The 17,406-nt window shown below is 41.4% G+C and overlaps 1 protein-coding gene across 2 annotated transcripts in view; it reads left to right on the top strand.

Moving 5' to 3' along the window:
- pum1 (pumilio RNA-binding family member 1) overlaps nucleotides 1–16,780 on the top strand; it is a 29,739-nt gene extending 12,959 nt beyond the window's left edge. For both annotated transcript variants that reach the window (XM_017307597.2, XM_008421843.3), the window contains exons 10-23: nucleotides 1,381–1,479; nucleotides 1,612–1,754; nucleotides 1,995–2,133; nucleotides 2,308–2,442; nucleotides 2,644–2,943; nucleotides 6,277–6,519; nucleotides 7,447–7,717; nucleotides 9,003–9,132; nucleotides 10,178–10,312; nucleotides 10,873–11,010; nucleotides 12,549–12,674; nucleotides 12,848–12,969; nucleotides 13,737–13,929; nucleotides 15,091–16,780. In XM_017307597.2, coding sequence (XP_017163086.1) covers nucleotides 1,381–1,479; nucleotides 1,612–1,754; nucleotides 1,995–2,133; nucleotides 2,308–2,442; nucleotides 2,644–2,943; nucleotides 6,277–6,519; nucleotides 7,447–7,717; nucleotides 9,003–9,132; nucleotides 10,178–10,312; nucleotides 10,873–11,010; nucleotides 12,549–12,674; nucleotides 12,848–12,969; nucleotides 13,737–13,929; nucleotides 15,091–15,222 — 2,306 coding nt within the window. In that variant the 3' untranslated portion in view covers nucleotides 15,223–16,780. The remainder of the gene's footprint in view (nucleotides 1–1,380; nucleotides 1,480–1,611; nucleotides 1,755–1,994; nucleotides 2,134–2,307; nucleotides 2,443–2,643; nucleotides 2,944–6,276; nucleotides 6,520–7,446; nucleotides 7,718–9,002; nucleotides 9,133–10,177; nucleotides 10,313–10,872; nucleotides 11,011–12,548; nucleotides 12,675–12,847; nucleotides 12,970–13,736; nucleotides 13,930–15,090) is intronic.
- Nucleotides 16,781–17,406: the final 626 nt, after the last annotated feature.

Below are 17,406 nucleotides of genomic sequence, written 5' to 3'. Positions count from 1 at the left end.
ACGTATTTAAAGAAATCTTTGTTCAGCTTGATCTCTCCAAGTCATTGAAATTTTGAGCTAAACAGGGCTGACAGCGGTCCGAGCTGAATAAAACCGTGACCTGTCCCTTTAACACAGTGGCGATACTCCCAGAAGCAGACGGCAACTTGCTCATCATTAGCGGCTAGTTGTGCTGCTCTCACATTGCTTTGTGATTAAGTCCACTGATGGCTGTTTTAGTTTTTTTTTATTTTTTCTAACAAGTTCCCAAAATGCTGTCACACAAACAATTTAAAAGTAGAGGGAGATCCTCTAGAGCTCTTTAGCGACTGGTGTTATCTGAAAGCTTGAGGACTAGGAAGTCCTCTGCCACTCAAATATTGATTCACTAGCGTTTCAGCTCAACTCACCACGTTTCATATCCGTTTCTCATAATAATCACCTACTCTTACTTTTCCAGACACATGCTGATAGTAATCCAGATAGCGCCTCGCCTGGCAGAATTCAGTGCGACAAGAAACATTCTGGCTTTTCCAGTTTGACGACATGTTAGCACCAAGCGACAGACGCACAACAATGTCACGCTGTGTTCAGTTCGTCTTTGGTGAAAATGTTCCAACGTCGTCTGCACAGCTATAAAACGTTGATGGCGTAATGCTTGGTTAAAAGGCTGGGAGTTTTCTTAAAAAAAGAACAGAAATAAAAGCTATTTAAGAACTCTGTTTTACAGTTATTCTTAAAATCATTCATACCATTCTACTATTTTTTGCAAAGCTCAGACGAGGCCATACTAATTTGTTTATATGTAATAAATCATAGAATAAGAAAAGGTTTTGGATCTCTTACAGGACATTAATAAATGTTCAGATATAATTTTGAAAGAGTAGAAATTGTGACATTGAGTAAAAATTATATATATGTAGATATTTATAAAGTGAGACATATTTATTAGACCTTGCAGTTGGGGATAGAATTTAATAAGCTTTGTCTTCTTCCTACTCCTCTTCGAACTGGATTTGAAAGTTTTCATGTTTGACTAATGTTTTATTTTTTTGTTCTTTTTCTTTTTTTTCTCTGACATTTTGATTGTGCAAAATAAATGCAAATACAAAGTTCAAGTGACCAGTTCCTGAAAGAATGTGATTTTATCCTAATAAATTTAGTAAAACTCATTTTAATTCTTAAGCTTTTGCTTCCAACTTAATAACCTCCCTATGCACGAAGCTCGAACATTGTGACGAACACTTGTTCGTCACAATGTTGCAAAACATTGTGAAGAATATATTTGCATCAACGGTCAAATCAATCGAGGGATGTACCAATAAGATTTTTACTGGCTGGTGCAGATTTATTTAAAGTCCGAACCGCTTCATTTTTCACCGTTTCTTTTTCCCGTTTTAGGTCTTGCCCCAGCGTTTGTACCCAATCCTTACATCATCAGCGCCGCTCCTCCAGGGACGGACCCCTACGCAGCAGGACTGGCAGCAGCAGCTACTCTCGGTCAGGCGCGGCTCGCCGCACCGATCTTTAACCAAGAATCGCTTTAGTGCTAAATGTTTGTTTTTAATCTCTGTTTGTTCAGCTTCATAAGCAGAGCCACCACTAATCTCTCCGCTCTCACGTTTCCTGCAGGTCCTGCGGTGATGCCTCCCCAGTACTACGGTGTGACCCCCTGGGGGGTCTATCCTGCCAACCTCTTTCAGCAGCAGGCTGCTGCAGCCAACAATTCGGCCAATCAGCAGGCGGCAGGACAGGGCCAGCAGAACCAGCAGCAGGTCAGTTTTTCTACCTGGCGGAGAAAAAAAAGATTTTTTTTTTTGTTCCAGCTCCATTCTCCCTCAACTATTTAACTTACAGATTTATACTTGTCAACATATTTCCATTTTATGCACATTTACTGATTTTTAAAGTGTACACATGTAGCTTTTCTAAGCTTTTAGCATTTTATTTACTACTTGAGTCCTGATCTAAGAAATTTTCTGGTAAATAACATTTTATGTGTGATTTTTGTGAAGGTGATGCGAGCTGGAGGAAACCAGCGTCCGTTGACCCCCAGCCAGGGTCAACAGGGTCAGCAGAACGATCAGCTGGTTGCCGCGGCAGCGGTAAACTCAGCGCTTGCCTTCGGGCAGGGGTTAGCAGCAGGCGTCCCCGGTTAGTACAGCATTTCTCAAACGGCTATTATTGCTGTGGAAACGAGTCTCTGCAAATGTATTCGCCCTTACAGTACTGTTATGCAAATGCAGCGATTAGGGACATTCAAACGAGGAGTTCTTCCACTTCATGTAACGAATTGAGCCATGCTGGGTCTGTTCTCTCGTTTCTCAGGATACCCGGTCCTGGCGCCGGCGGCCTACTACGACCAGACAGGGGCGCTGGTGGTCAACACCGGAGCCAGGAGCGGACCGGTCCGCCTCATGGCCCCTGCCTCCGTCATCATCTCCCCCTCTGCAGCACAAGCAGGTAAGCGCATGAAAACGAGCTCAAACACAAAACAACAGATTCCCCCTCACCCCTCCATCAGTCAGTTCTGCTCAGTCATAGCATGATTTGGTTTGTGTTTTGATGCACCAGCCACACAAATGAACCTCCTGAGTACACATATAAGCTTTCAACTTATCGTTAAATCCCTTTTTCATCTCCCCTGCGTCGCTTTTCTTCCAGTTGCAGCTGCAGCAGCTTCAGCCGGAGGTGCCAATGGCGGTTTGGGCGGCGGCGCGAACGGCCCGTTTCGTGCCATGACGTCCCAGCAGCCTCAGCAGCAGGGCGGCCCTGGCGGCGCGCTGGGAGGAAGCTCCTTCTACGGCTCCTCGTCCCTCAGCTCCTCCTCCCAGAGCTCCTCTCTGTTCTCACAGGGCTCGGCCCAGCCGGGACCCGGGTCGGCCTCGCTGGGCTTCAGCCAGCCCACCTCTTCCTCGCTCGGCGCCACTCTGGGAGCCACTCTGGGAGGTTTTGGCACTGCAGGTGAGGTCCACATTTCCAGAGTCTTCCACATGTATTGCCGCGCTTTGGACCTTTTTCCACATTCTGCCACAAACGTAGTCGTATTTTAAGTTTTTCTGAAAACAACAAAAGAAAAAAACCACAAAGCAGTGAATAATTTAGGTTGAAGGGGAAAACATTCCTGGTTTTCAAGGTTTTTTTTCCACATGCAAAACGGGAAAAGTAAGACAAACATTTATTTAACGACCTTTACGTTCCTAAATAAAATCTTCCTGGCTACCAATTGTTTTCGAAAGTCATATAATTAGTAAATAACGTTTTGTTTTTTTTAAGTTAAACTCAGAATAGGAGCCATCAGGAATTCAGTTTAAACTTTAAAACTGTAGAATACAAACAAACACAAGCAGCTGGTCTGCACGAAATGCCTAACATTTCATATCATTCCTAGCATGGTGTTGACAGCATTTTGCTGTGGGAATGCTTTTCCTTACTGGACAAGGACACCATTCTGGAAGAAAAGCTGTTTTATGGTGCAAAAAACTGACTTTCCCTCAGGAAAAACCAAAACATTCAGTCAGAGCTGCAAATATACGGCACTGAATGGTAGGAATGAATGCAAAAATGCACTTTTAAACATTTTATATGTGAATAAAATACAAACCGGATTCCAAAAAAGTTGGGACACTAAACAAATTGTGAATAAAAAACTGAATGCAATGATGTGGAGGTGCCAACATCTAATACACAGTAGAACACAAATCACAGATCAAAAGTTTAAACTGAGAGAATGTATCATTTTTAAGGGAAAAATATGTTGTTTCAAAATTTCATGACGTCAACAAATCCCAAAAAAGTTGGGACAAGGCCATTTTTACCACTGTGTGGCATCTCCCCTTCTTCTTAAAACATTCAACAGACGTCTGGGGACAGAGACCAGTTTCTCAAGTTTAGAAATATGAATGCTCTCCTATTCATGTCTAATACAGGCCTCTAACTGTTCAATCGTCTTGGGCCTTCTTTGTCGCACCTTCCTCTTTGTGATGCGCCAAATGTTCTCTATAGGAGAAAGATCTGTACTGCAGGCTAGTCATTTCAGTACCCGGATCCTTCTCCTAAGTAGCCATGATGTTGTGATTGCTGCAGAATGTTGTCTGGCATCATCTTGTTGACAAATGCAGGGTCTTCCCTGAAAGAGATGACAACGTCTAGATGGGAGCATATGTTGTTCTAGAACCTGAACATAGTTCTCTACATTAATGGTGCCTTTCCAGACATGCAAGCTGCCCAGGCCACCAGCACTCATGCAACCCCATATCATCAGTGATGCAGCTTCTGAATGGAGCGTTGATAACAACTTGGGTTATCCTTGTCCTCTCTGGTCCGGATGACATGGCGTCCCAGTGTCCCATAAAGAACTTCAAATCGTGACTCATCTGACCACAGAACAGTCTCCATTTTGCCTCACTCCATTTTAAATGACTCCTGGCAAACGGCTGAGCTTGTGGAGCTTAGATATGGTTTCCTCTTTGCACTGTAGATTTTCAGCTGGCATCTGCGGATGGTGCGGTGGATTGTGTTCACTGACTATGCTTTCTGGAAGTATTCCTGAGCCCATACTGTCATTTCCTTGACAGTGACATTCCTGTTTGAGGTGCAGTGACGTTTAAGGGCCCAGAGATCACGAGCATCAGTAGAGTTTTACGGCCTTGTCCCTTACGCACAGCGATTATTCCAGATTTTCTGAATCTTTTGATGATGTTATGCACGATTGATGATGATAACTTCAAAGTCTTTGCTATTTTACGCTGGGTAACACCATTCTGGTATTGCTGCACCATCTTTCTGCACAACGATGGTGGAATTGGTGATGCTCTTACCATCTTGGCTTCAGAGAGACACTGACACTAGAAGCTCTTTTTATACCCAATCATGTTATCAATTGACCTAATTAGTGTTAATTGGTCTTCCAGCTGTTTGTTATATGTTCAATTTCCTTTTTCCAGCCACTTATTGCTACTTGTCCCAACTTTTTTGGGATTTGTAGACACTGTGAAATTTTGAATCAACATATTTTTCCTTTAAAATGTTACATTTACTCAGATTAAACTTTTGATCTGCCATCTATGTTCTATTACGAATAAAATATTGACATTTGCCATCTCCACATCATTGCATTCAGTTTTTATTCACAATTTGTTTAGTGTCCCAACTTTTTTGGAATCCGGTTTGTATGATAAAAACTGTATTATTTTTCTTTTCATGCATTGCTTTGTGTTGCTCTGTTACGTAAAATCTTAAACTTAGAAACAAAGTGGTTGTGATAAATGCAAAAAAGTTCAAGAGGCGTGCAGACTTATGCAACAGAATGGGGTTATTTTTAGAAATAGAAAACACATGGCTCAATACTACATCCATTCCAGATCTTGTTTCTATTATCTGAAGAGATACTTAAATAGCTACACATGTTGTTATTTTGATTTAAAAAAATGTAGGCAAGCTGAGAGGAAGGACTGGACATCTTTTGTTTCATTTCATTGATGTTTTATATTTCCAGCTTTTTTATTTGATTTTACTTGCTCAATATGAAATGAAGATAACGCTATCATAAGTAAAAAAATGTAGACAAATTCTCCTAATGAACATATTTTAATGTGTTGTAAGGAGAAGTAAGTGTTACAGGTCACACAGGAGTGTCCAAGATTCAGAGGTAGCCAAAAATTGCACTCAAGTTAGAGTATCACTACTTCAACATGTTTTTACTCAAGTAGAAGTAGCCACCCAAGAAATTAATCAAGTAAGAGTAAAAAAGTATTTGGTAAAAAGTCTACTCAAGTAGAGTAACTGACCAAATTATCAACCATTTAATATTTACAAATTACATCATCAGATGGAACAAAATATGAAGTGAGGTGGAAATTTGGGTATTTTAATTATGAAAATGACAATAATTCATATTAGTAACAAAATCAGGCAAAAGAACATTTTTTAAAATCTGTTTTTTTCGATAAACTTTTGAAACTTTAACAAAAACTGCATGTCTGTGTCTGGTGATTTTTGGTTAAAACCTGATGGTTTTTCATTTAGTGGGTAGAGAATCCAGAAATTTTACTAAAGTAAGAGTAACAATACTTTACAATAAAATTACTCAAGTAAAAGTAAAAAGTACTGCATAGTAAAAATACTCCTTAATTTTTTTATTATTATTATTATTATTACTTTTCCCAAAAAAGTATCTCTAGTAAATGTAATTACTTGAGTTATTACATTAACTCTGCCAGGCATACTTCCCTTGCAGCTGTGAACAAACCACACAGCTGATTGATGATGGTAACGGTAGATATTGTCTCCCTCTAGTGGCCAACTCCAGTGGTGGCAGTGGTTCCAGGCGGGACTCCTTGACTGGCAACAGCGAGCTGTACAAGCGCACCCCATCCAGTCTCACTCCCATCGGTCACGGGGGCTTCTACAACGGCACCCTGGGCTTCAGCCCATCCCCTGGCCCGGTGGGCATGCCGCTCCCCAACCAGGGGCCGTCCCACTCCCTCACGCCCCCGCCCTCGCTGTCCAATCACAGCTCCTCATCCAACCTCAATCTCGGTGAGTGCCTTTGAAAAGCGAGCCTCTAAATGATCCGTTGCTCGGCTAACACCCTCTTCCGAAACCAACTAATAAAAACATGGCCGTCTTTTCTTCAGTGACTTTAGGAGCTCCTCGCCACTCATTTTGGTCTCTCATGTTTTTCTGTGTTTTTTTTTTCTGATTGACGTCTGACAAATTAAAACAAAACTCAGTCATCTACACTGGTGAAATGCCAGCCGAACTGACAGCTTCATTATGGTATAATTATCACCCTGATTGATTACCTAACGTCATCGTTTCTCAAGCGTTCGCCGCTGCTGCGCAGCAGCCATTTAGCAGCATTAAAGGTCATGTTTTGCAGGAAGTAAATAGGACCATGTTTTGGGTGTGACTCATTTCCAAGCATGAGCCAAACCTTAAACATGTGGCACAGATGTTTCTGAATGTTTACATATAAATTCAGATATGTGTACACGGTTCAATGTAGTCACATAAATGTTTGTACAGTAAGGGAGAGTACAGTTAATCTGCAGATGAACCGGTTTAATCAGCAGGGCTGTATGAGAGACTTTTGGTGTGTTTTGTTAGCGTTCTTATCTGGAAATCCTCTTTTTATGAAGATTCTTCTTCCCCAGTCAAGGCATGTTTAAGGTTGTGCTGCCACCCAGTGCCCTGTTTCAGTGCTGCAGAGCTCAGTTTGAATTTTTATGATATAATGTCTAGCACAGCAATAAAATTAGATGAAAGAAATTAATTTTATCCAAAATCTTGCTGCATACAGTTGAAAGTTCATTCTATCTAAGAACCGTTTTGTTTACATACGCTTTCTTTTCTTGTTTTCATGGAAGATTTTTACATTCCTGTAGATATTCAATAACAATTTCCCAGCTTGCATGGAGCCTGTCGTTGAAACCGTGACGACCTCGACTGCGTTCTGACCCACAGGAGGCCTGACCAACGGCAGCGGCCGCTTCATCTCGGCGGCTCCGGGAGCGGAGGCCAAGTACCGCAGCGCAGCCAGCTCCGGCTCCTCCCTTTTCTCGCCCAGCAGCCAGCTGTTCCCGTCGTCACGGCTACGCTACGGCATGTCGGACGTGATGCCTTCAGGCAGGAGCCGCCTGCTGGAGGACTTCAGGAACAACCGCTACCCTAACCTGCAGCTCCGAGACATCGCCGGGCACATCATGGAGTTCAGTCAGGACCAGCACGGCAGCAGGTACTCGCCGTTTGAACGCCTCGGTTCTAATCTGAGGGAATCACTGCACCCTAACAATAACAAAAAAACCATTGAACTTGTTCTGATTACAAATATTTATACCAGCCACTAAGTCTCTGTTTATTCCTTGGAGAAAAGGCAGCTGCTGTTGCACGTCTTACAGACTGAAATTGACGTCCCTAAACATCTGTAAAAGCTGATTCTGAGATCAATTTTAAATTAATCCAGTGAAAATGAAAACAGATTTTAATAAATAAAATTACAACTGAATATCCATTCTAACTTGCGCAGCGTTGCAGCGTTTACCCTTTGACACAGAATTAAAATAAATAAAAAATTCTGGGACACGTTTATTGTTTGTGTTTCAAAACAAGCAAACACATTCAAACAGCATATTTTAACACTTACATTTTTTATAAATAGATGCTTTTAGCATCAACTATATTAACAAAATGTACCTTTTTCACGTCTATAGTTGAAAAAACATGCCGCTGAGAGTTTAGTGTGTCAGGGACCGCAGATAGAAATTAACTCTGAGAGCTTTAATCTGGTATAAAACATTCATTTCGTGACCAACTGGTTAAATTGAGAAGATGCAACTAACCTGAAATGCTCTCTGTTCTTTAAACGACTCGTTTACAACCGAGTCGAAACAAACGAGACTGTAACACCGGTGGACATGTTTCGGGTGCATTCAGTTTATGCCGTCATACAGTCTATAATAAGATTAACAGCTGAATTATCTGGTTTCCTCTCTGTTCCAATCTGAGAGTTGTTTATAATTTGTCGCCGTGGAAACCACCCTCCTCGTTTCAGGGTCAGTTTTAGCCAGCAAGGCAGAGCTTTCTACTGAGATGAACTATTTATAACCCAGAGCGTCCAGGCCTCTCATTCCAGAGTCGTTCCTCTCCTCAGGATCGCTGTCTGTTTTTCCATCCTTCCCTGGCATCCATCATTTCACCTCCCAGCCTGCTGCTCAGCTCCTTCATCTCCCTCTTTTATGCGCTCTCTCTCTCCACTCTGAAATTCATCTCATATTGTCTGGCTGCTCCCTCAGGTTAAAGATATAGGAGCCGTTTCTGTCTCACTTTATTGCTCTGCCGGTTTATTTGTTTTCGCTGCCAAGCAAACTTTTGTAAATCCTCTCGATGCGCCGGGTGGATTTTCAGACATCTGTCTTTTTCCATCTTCCAAAGGCAAATGGAGAATTAAATATTGAGGAAGACAACAAGTACATCTGTGTTCATTTCCTTCTTCTTTTTCTCCCCCCCCCACACTTTTAAAGGTTTATCCAGTTAAAATTGGAGCGAGCCAGTTCAGCCGAGCGCCAGCTCGTCTTCAGCGAGATCCTGCAGGCGGCCTATCAGCTCATGGTGGATGTGTTTGGAAACTACGTCATCCAGAAGTTCTTTGAGGTATGCAGATGGAGTTGGTGTGAGAATCAGACTCCTTCAGTTTTTCACTCGGGGTGAAGGGTGCTTGAAATGTTTGAAACTGCTTCAATAAGGTGTTTCCGGGGTCTGGAAAGTACTTGATTTCTGTATAAAGTCCTTGACAGTGCTTTATATTCTATCTGCACAGCTTGGTAATGAAGTTGTAATGAACTTTTATGAGAAAAGACTCTTTTCAGAAAGTCAAGTGATAATAATTTAAACTGTTTAAGGATTTAATTTGAACAGGAAGGTCATTTAAATGAACACAAACTGCTCTATGATTTATTGCTCTGTGTAACTAAAATAAAAGTGGTTTTATATTTTATAAGTCGGTTATTAAAATTTAGAATTTTTTTTGTTTAATTTGTGAGACTTTAAAAAAATTATATATTTTTTAATAGCAATCTATCGATTATTCTGACAGCTAATCAAATTTTTAAAATTAGTCAATATTTTCCATTTAAGACTCTTCTAAACACTATTAGAGATGCATTAAAAATGCAAACAAACAAATAATTTCCTTTTTAAAATAAGAAAATAAACATTATTTTGCCTAACATACAATGCCATAAAGTATTCCTTTAGTGTGCGCTTGACCTGATTTGTAGCAAAAGATGAATCTGCATCTTAAAAAAAATCTTTCTTACATCAAAATGAAATGTGAAAAGCTCTGTCGTTTCTGCTGGGCTTAACATCGACACAGTGCAGGGCTGGTATGTTGGTTGTTATTTTGATGGCTAAAGACGCTGAAGAGATTTTGTTTTTATAGAAATTAAAACGGTCAAAACTTGAGTTCTTGGTCGCTGCAAATGCAAATTGTATCTATTTTTGTACAGCATGTTTTTCCTGCAAATTGACCTTTTTTGACTTAATCAAATTGCTAAGGGGCTTTGAGTTTCAACAATCGATTCAAACCGGTTCATCTTTTTAGCCCTACTTGAAAAAGCTTCTTTTGCTGTGGTAAAAGTGAACGAACCTTGAACCTTGTTTGCGACAGAGAAAAGTCACGGGTTTGTTTTCGTTTCAGTTTGGGAGCCTGGACCAGAAGCTGGCTCTGGCCGAAAGAATCCGGGGTCACGTTCTGTCTCTGGCCCTGCAGATGTACGGCTGCAGGGTCATCCAGAAAGCCCTGGAGTTCATCCCATCGGAGCAGCAGGTCATCGTAAGTGCAGTCCCGCCCGTCTCACCGCATTCCATTGAAACGGGGATAATGATTAACTTCCTGGTGCGCCACAGCACCCGTCGTCCCCCGCGCTGCTTCGCAACGTGGCCGTAAAGTAGTGAGGGTTCCTCGTAGATCTGTTAAAACGATGAAGAGGTGCGCCTCTCGCTTTGAAAGCACGTTTCATCTTCAGCGTGGGGTTCTTGTTGGTGGAACAGCAGGCTCCCTGCATTCACACAAATAATGGCTCTGTTTATATGCAAATGCAGAACTGCAGCTAGAAAGATAAATAAGTCCAGGCATGACGTACATTTGCTCAAATATTGTGTTTTTAGAAAAGTGTGTGTGTGAGGAGGGGTGGGGAAAAAAAAAGCAACTATCAATCTTCCCTTAATGGACCCCAATAGATTTCCCAGTAGGGCATGTGTTAAAAGTCCAGGGTTATTTGTTGGGCACTGAGCCACACTGAGAGAGTTTGCGAAATGCCTCCAGGAAATATTTGATTACAAACAATTACACGTCCCTCCCCTCACATTCTGCCTCGCTCTCCGCCCCCCCAGAGCGACATGGTGCGCGAGCTGGACGGCCACGTGCTGAAATGCGTGAAGGACCAGAACGGGAACCACGTCGTGCAGAAGTGCATCGAATGCGTCCAGCCTCACGCGCTGCACTTCATCATCGAGGCCTTTAAGGGACAGGTGGGTCCCTGCTGTGCTCCGCCTCAACGTCCTTCCTTGTTCAGTCGCTACATCGCTACAGTCTGCCGGGGTTTGGCTGACATCCAAACACACACACACACACACACACACACACACACACACACACACACACACACACACACACACATTCGATGTTGCTGTCATATTGTCTGTCAAAACAAACATTGAGACGTTAATTGCTGTTTTATTAGAAACCGTTGGATTTCCTGCGACCCTTAAATAAAACTGACTTGAGAAGTCTCTTAATTTGGAAATGGGAACCCTGGTACGTGATTAAATCTCAGAGTAGATGCAGCTGCTCTGTTCATTTGAGGGTTATTGGAGAAGATTAAGAGAACGGGGGCAAAGTTAGAGAAGCTTATAGAACATTATCCCAAAATACAATCTACCAAGATGTTTCCATCCACCAAAACTTACAGGCAAGGATATAATTAATCAGAGAAGCAGCGAAGAGGCCGACAGTAACTGTTAGTGTGGCAGAAACCTGCAGCTCAGGTGGGAGTAAACTTTAAGTCTAAAGTTTACAGAGGAGTGTAAGGAAGAAATAGTCAAAAAAGATGAATATAAGGTAATTGTGGCAAAGCTTGAAAATTTGACTTTTGCTTACAGATGCTCTCCGATACATTAAATTGTCCCAGAAATTATTGCGATAAAATGTAATATTGTTGTTTTGAAACCATTTTAATAAATATATTGATAATTAACTATAAATATATCCTCCCTCTCAAAGATCAATAAACCTAAATTTTGTAAAGAACACTTAACACTGAAACTGGAAGACATTTTAAATAACCAAAAAAAAACCCAAAGCATAATGACGAAAAGCAATAAATAAAATAAAATGAAAAATAAAATAAACAACCGCACACAACCGGAACCATCAATAAAAAACATTATGAAGCCTTAAAACAAAATTGCCCTTAAAAGATATAAATTATCATAAAGGAAATCAATTTATCAGGCAATTAATTGGTTATTGTGACAGACTTAACCTTGTGTCACTTTTGTTCCCAATTATATCTATTACAGTCTGTAGTTGCAACCTGTCAAAATGTGCATAAATCTCAGGGTGGTGAATACTTTTGGACCAGTATGCCAACTACATGGTACAGAAGATGACCAGGAACTGGTTGAGTTTATATAAAAGCTTCCGGACGTGACAGTAAATGTCACCGATGTGTGTGTGTGTGTGTGTGTGTGTGTGTGTGTGTGTGTGATGTCTCTTGTACGTGTGTGTGTGTTGTGTAACTGCATATTTTCTGCTTGGTGCCTGTGATTTGTTTACGAAGCTGGAAGCAGCGAAGGAATTTGCTTTCACCTTCCCCTGTGCAGGGCCGGGCTCTCTATGTGAAGGAACAGACTCGGATAAATCTGTTGCTGCAGCTCCTTTCTGCACCACGTGAAAATATTTTTAGAAAGAGAACATTATTGCGGCTCACCTCAGCCTTATCGTGTGTGTGCGCGAGTGTGTGTGTGCACGGAAAGTGACTAACGGTGAATAATTACTCCCGTCGCAGGTCTTCGCCCTCTCTACTCACCCATATGGCTGCCGAGTCATCCAGCGTATTCTCGAACACTGCCTTCCCGAACAGACGCTGCCTATACTGGAGGAGCTCCATCAGCACACAGAGCAGCTAGTGCAGGTAAAATACACACACACACACACATACAAACAACAAACGCTGTTCAGGGTGACTCCTCTCCTCGCTCTGAGCCTCCGGATTTTCAGAACCTGGCAGCGTCTGATGTGACGTCGGACCCACCAGCTGTCCTCGCATTTTGGTTGAAAGCATTTGCGGTTTTTGGTTTGATTTAGGACCAGTACGGGAACTACGTCATCCAGCACGTTCTGGAGCACGGCCGGGCCGAGGATAAGAGCAAGATCGTGGCTGAAATAAGAGGCAATGTTCTGGGACTCAGCCAGCACAAGTTTGCCAGGTAAATTCCACTCCCAGCACGTTTTCTGCACATTATTCCTGGAGGGTTTTTTTCTTTCTTTCTTCTCTCTATAATGGCAGCCACACCTGAAAATTAGTTCTCTTTTCACCAGTGTGTGTGTGTGTTTATTATTATTTGGCCTGCAGGGTGTTATGCTACTCTGCTGGGGCCTGTTACTCTGAATCAAACATCCACACGCAGTAGGTCCTCTGCAGCACAAGTAGCACGTTGAGTCAGTGGCTTTTAGTGTCTTAGTGTGTGTCTGCACATGACTGGATGCTTCGTTTGGCACAAGCTCAGCATGCGTGTACAGGATGATAAATTAGAAGATTAAAACACAAAAGTAAGTTTATCATTACGGCTTACAGAGGAAAACCTTAAATCTGGTCTTTCGGAGTATTAAAATAATAAATAAGAACATTCTTTAAAGAGATTTTAACAGAGAAATGCTTTTTAGTCATTAGTCATCATTTATTCTTGTATGATTTTAAACATTTAATAGTTTATTGAATTCTATATCCAGGCATAGTCATGGAAAGTTAAGTGGAAGGAGGAGCTGTGGTTTTAAAAATAAGTGCACAAGTTTGTTGAAGAATTCACCTTTGTGCTTCTCTGCTAAGAGTTCATGAGAAAATACTGAATTAAACAAATATCCCCAGCCTATTCTTGTCATTTTTTCCTTCTACTTGCCAATTTGAAGATAAACTCTTCTCTCAAGTCGGGATTCTCATCCTGACGGGTCGCCCTGTCACTCTTGTTTCATTCAGCAACGTGGTAGAGAAGTGTGTGACCCACGCGTCTCGGGCAGAACGTGCGCTGCTGATAGACGAGGTGTGCAGCCTGACTGAGGGTCCCCACAGTGCCTTATACACCATGATGAAGGACCAGTACGCCAACTACGTGGTGCAGAAGATGATCGACGTGGCCGAACCCACACAGCGCAAAATCGTCATGCATAAGGTTGGTGAAAGGATGTGTGAGTGTGTGTGTCTCATTTAGCCGGAGGTATTTCTGATATATGTCCTCTAAAGCCTTCCTGCAACGGCTGTATAAAACATTTATTTCTTATTCTCATTCCTTGTTCTATTTCTAATTTTACATTTTTAAATGTGTGCAAAGGATGCATTTTGCATTTAAATGTGATAAAAATTAAACCAGAAACCTTAAGTTATTTAGGTTTCTGGAGGAGCCAACAGTTAGTCAGTTAGTCCAAAGGAGCTTATAAAATAGGTTTGTAGCATTTTGGTCTTATTTTTATTTTTGTTTCCTAAATTCCCAAAGTGCTACCAGGTATTTGTTTTAAATATGCTTTAGAAACGATGTATTTAGCCAACCAGATCTCCTATACAGTGTGGAATTGAATTTTATCTTCTGAATTTTTATTTATTTTTAGTCTGAAAAGGTATAAAAACAGGAAATGATTGTGGAAAATGATTATAATTTCCAGATTTTGTCATAACTGAAACAATCAAATTTGAGTTTTATGATTTTTTTTTTAAGATTGATTTATTATTAGATAATTACTCATGTACCTTCAACATAAAAGTTTACATTTTTGTCCTACTGATTACTTTAGGTTTTGAGTTGCTGAGAGAAAACATTGGTTAATCCACATTGTCTTCAAAAATAATAATAATTAAAAAAAATTGATACTTCTTTTACCCTTTTAGTTTGAGTCTCAGATGAAGCTTGATCTTTTAGCAAAACATTGCCACTTTATTTTTTATTTGTGATCAGATCTCACAAATACTGTAAAGTATCTTTATTTAATGCATTATAGGAAATTGTTCTGATCTATGTTTGTCGAAGTCGCAACCTTCCAAAAGTACAGGAAACATCCCTGAACTAATTTCAGCATCAACATTTTGTGATTTTTATTTTTGTTTTGTTGGCTTCAGCTTGCTGATGTTTCATTCTAAAGGTGGTTTAATAGCAGCTGGCGAGTCCTCTGTTTTATTTTCATAAAACTTTACCACCGTTTTTTTTGGTCTGACATAAAGGAGCAAAAAAGAAAAGCAGGTCCTGGTTTGTCCACCAGAGTCTGACCTCCTTACTGTACTGAATCGTTTCGCGGTGGAAACCCGGTGTGACTAACGGGCGTGTCTCTCCCTGTCCGCCCAGATCCGGCCCCACATCCAGACCCTGAGGAAGTACACGTACGGCAAACACATCCTCGCCAAGCTGGAGAAGTACTACATGAAGAACGGCGTCGACCTCGGCCCGATCTGTGGTCCTCCTAACGGCATCATGTGAGAGCCGCCTTCCTTCCTCCACACCAAACCCGAAATCATGTCCACGCCCGCCCCGCCCCACCTCTCGGCTCACCTTCATCCAGCTGTCGCTCCGCCTCAGCTGCCCCTTGTCAGACCCTTCAGAAGAACCCCCCTCCTCCCTTCAGCCTCTGAAGACGTCAGGCGGCCTTAGATTTTTTTTTTTTTCCGTAACCCCTCCCCCATCGAGTCCCAACCTGCTGAACGCAGCGCAGACAGAGAGGGGTGGAGATAAAGAGGCGTTACCTGATCTACTCTTCTTGCTTTTCTCCTCTTAAACCCCACTTTTTTGTTGTTGTTGTTTCTGATGAACTGAAATCATTTCACTTTTTTTTTTTTTTTTTTTTTTGCTACTGCTGCACACAATCCCGGTTCCCCCCCGTCCTCCTCCGCCTCGCCCCAGTGAAGATATTTACCACTATGAGACGGAGTATTTAATTTGTCCGACGTCACCGAATCATAGACAGATCCACACACGCCATCGGCTTAACCAGCAGACAGATCATTTAGCATGGGAGATTCGTTTTCTGGTCTTGCTTCTATAAATATAACGTGTATACTTGGTGTAGACCTTTGCATATATATATATAAATATATATATAAAACTTTGTAGTTTTTCTGGTTTTTGATGTTGAATCTGTATCTATAATGTATCCTAGTAGTGACCACATACTTCTGACTGTATAATTGTACATTTGTAAACCCTTGTAATGTAAAAGTGCTTTACCACCCTTTTTTGGTATGAGAAGAAAAAAGAAAAAAAAAAATCACTCTAGAAAAAAAAAAAAGAATCTGTGCATTTCAGTGTATATTCTCACCTCATTGGTTGTGACATATGAGTTGTTGTATATTGTAAATTGTAATATCAAATTTTTGTTTTGAAAAGCCCTTTCTATACAGCGTAGTACTTGTACAAAGATTCGCCACGCTTGGTTTTATCTTTATCATGTCACTGCTTAACTTAAAAAGACATTGGTCTCCCACTGACTCCCAATTGGACACGTTCTGTTTGACTCTGTGGTGTCTTCTGGCTTACGTTGAAGGTTCTTTTTTGTCTTTTTTTTTTATTAAATGAAAAAACAAAAAAAGAAGATCTTTTTATAGGAGTGCTTTTACCCCCACGAAACGTTTGTGTACAGGTATGCCGGTTGGCATGGCGATTTGAAATTTTACTGATTCAAACCCCACTCAGCTCCTGAGTTAATACCACAAGCGGTTTCTGGGGGTAAATCCATGGATTGTACAGAGGAGATTCTTGTGTTTTTTGGCATTTCTTTTCCCCCTAGTGCTGTAAGTGCTGTATCATACATGTCCTTTTGGGTGAGAGAGGCGGCCCGCCACGGCGGCGGTGTACATTTGGAGCAGCCTTGTGTATATTTACTACGAGCACACCTGTAACCATATGTGTATAGTTAACAGAACCTGTGTATGCTTATTGCCTGGGCAACTATTTTTTGTAACTCCTGTTGTAGATTGTCTCTAAACAATTGTGTGATCTTTATTTTGAAACCAAACAAAACAAAAAAACTTTGAAAATTTAACCGTCTCACGTGTGCCTCATTGTAAATGCATGCGAATGTTTGTGTGCGGGGGGCTGCAGGAACTGTGGTTTTGCACCATTTGTCCCTCAGCTGGAAAACTGGGGCACGGGTTAGGCGTGGCGGCGCCGTCCTGCGGGGTGAACCCTGGATGCCCCCTTACGATCCACTGGCGAGAACCACGGACGCCTCCTTCAAACGTGATGTAACAAAATCAGAAACAAAAATGCTTGAAATAATAGGGTAGAGCAGAATTTTTTTATGTTTTTTTTACTTTTGTTTTGCAAATGACTTGGTCAAGTTTTATTTTATTGGGTTTACAGCTATTTTGTAGATTGTTGAGTTACGCGCTCCAGGCTCAACGGAATATTATCAATATTATCAGGATGTTTGTCACTTCTGTCTCCTTTCACATCATCAGCTGTTAATGACGGGATAAAATGTGTCTGACCTTGTCTTGCCCTCAAACACTTTGCTTTCCGTTTAATAAGAAAACTCCTCCCCACACTCGAGTCGACTGTCGGTGATTGTGAAGGAACTCGCCCACAGTGAAGCAAGTTTATTATCGGCGTGGAGATAAATGCAAACCAAGGAGAAAGGGTCCTGCTCCCAGATCTGCAGCTGAAATC

The sequence above is a fragment of the Poecilia reticulata genome, chromosome 11 (genome assembly GCF_904066995.2).
Source record: "Poecilia reticulata chromosome 11, P_reticulata-male-v2, whole genome shotgun sequence".
Taxonomy (NCBI): Eukaryota; Metazoa; Chordata; class Actinopteri; order Cyprinodontiformes; family Poeciliidae; genus Poecilia; species Poecilia reticulata.
The sequence above is the reverse complement of the archived record's forward strand: the minus strand, read 5'-3'. Positions and strand labels throughout refer to the sequence as shown.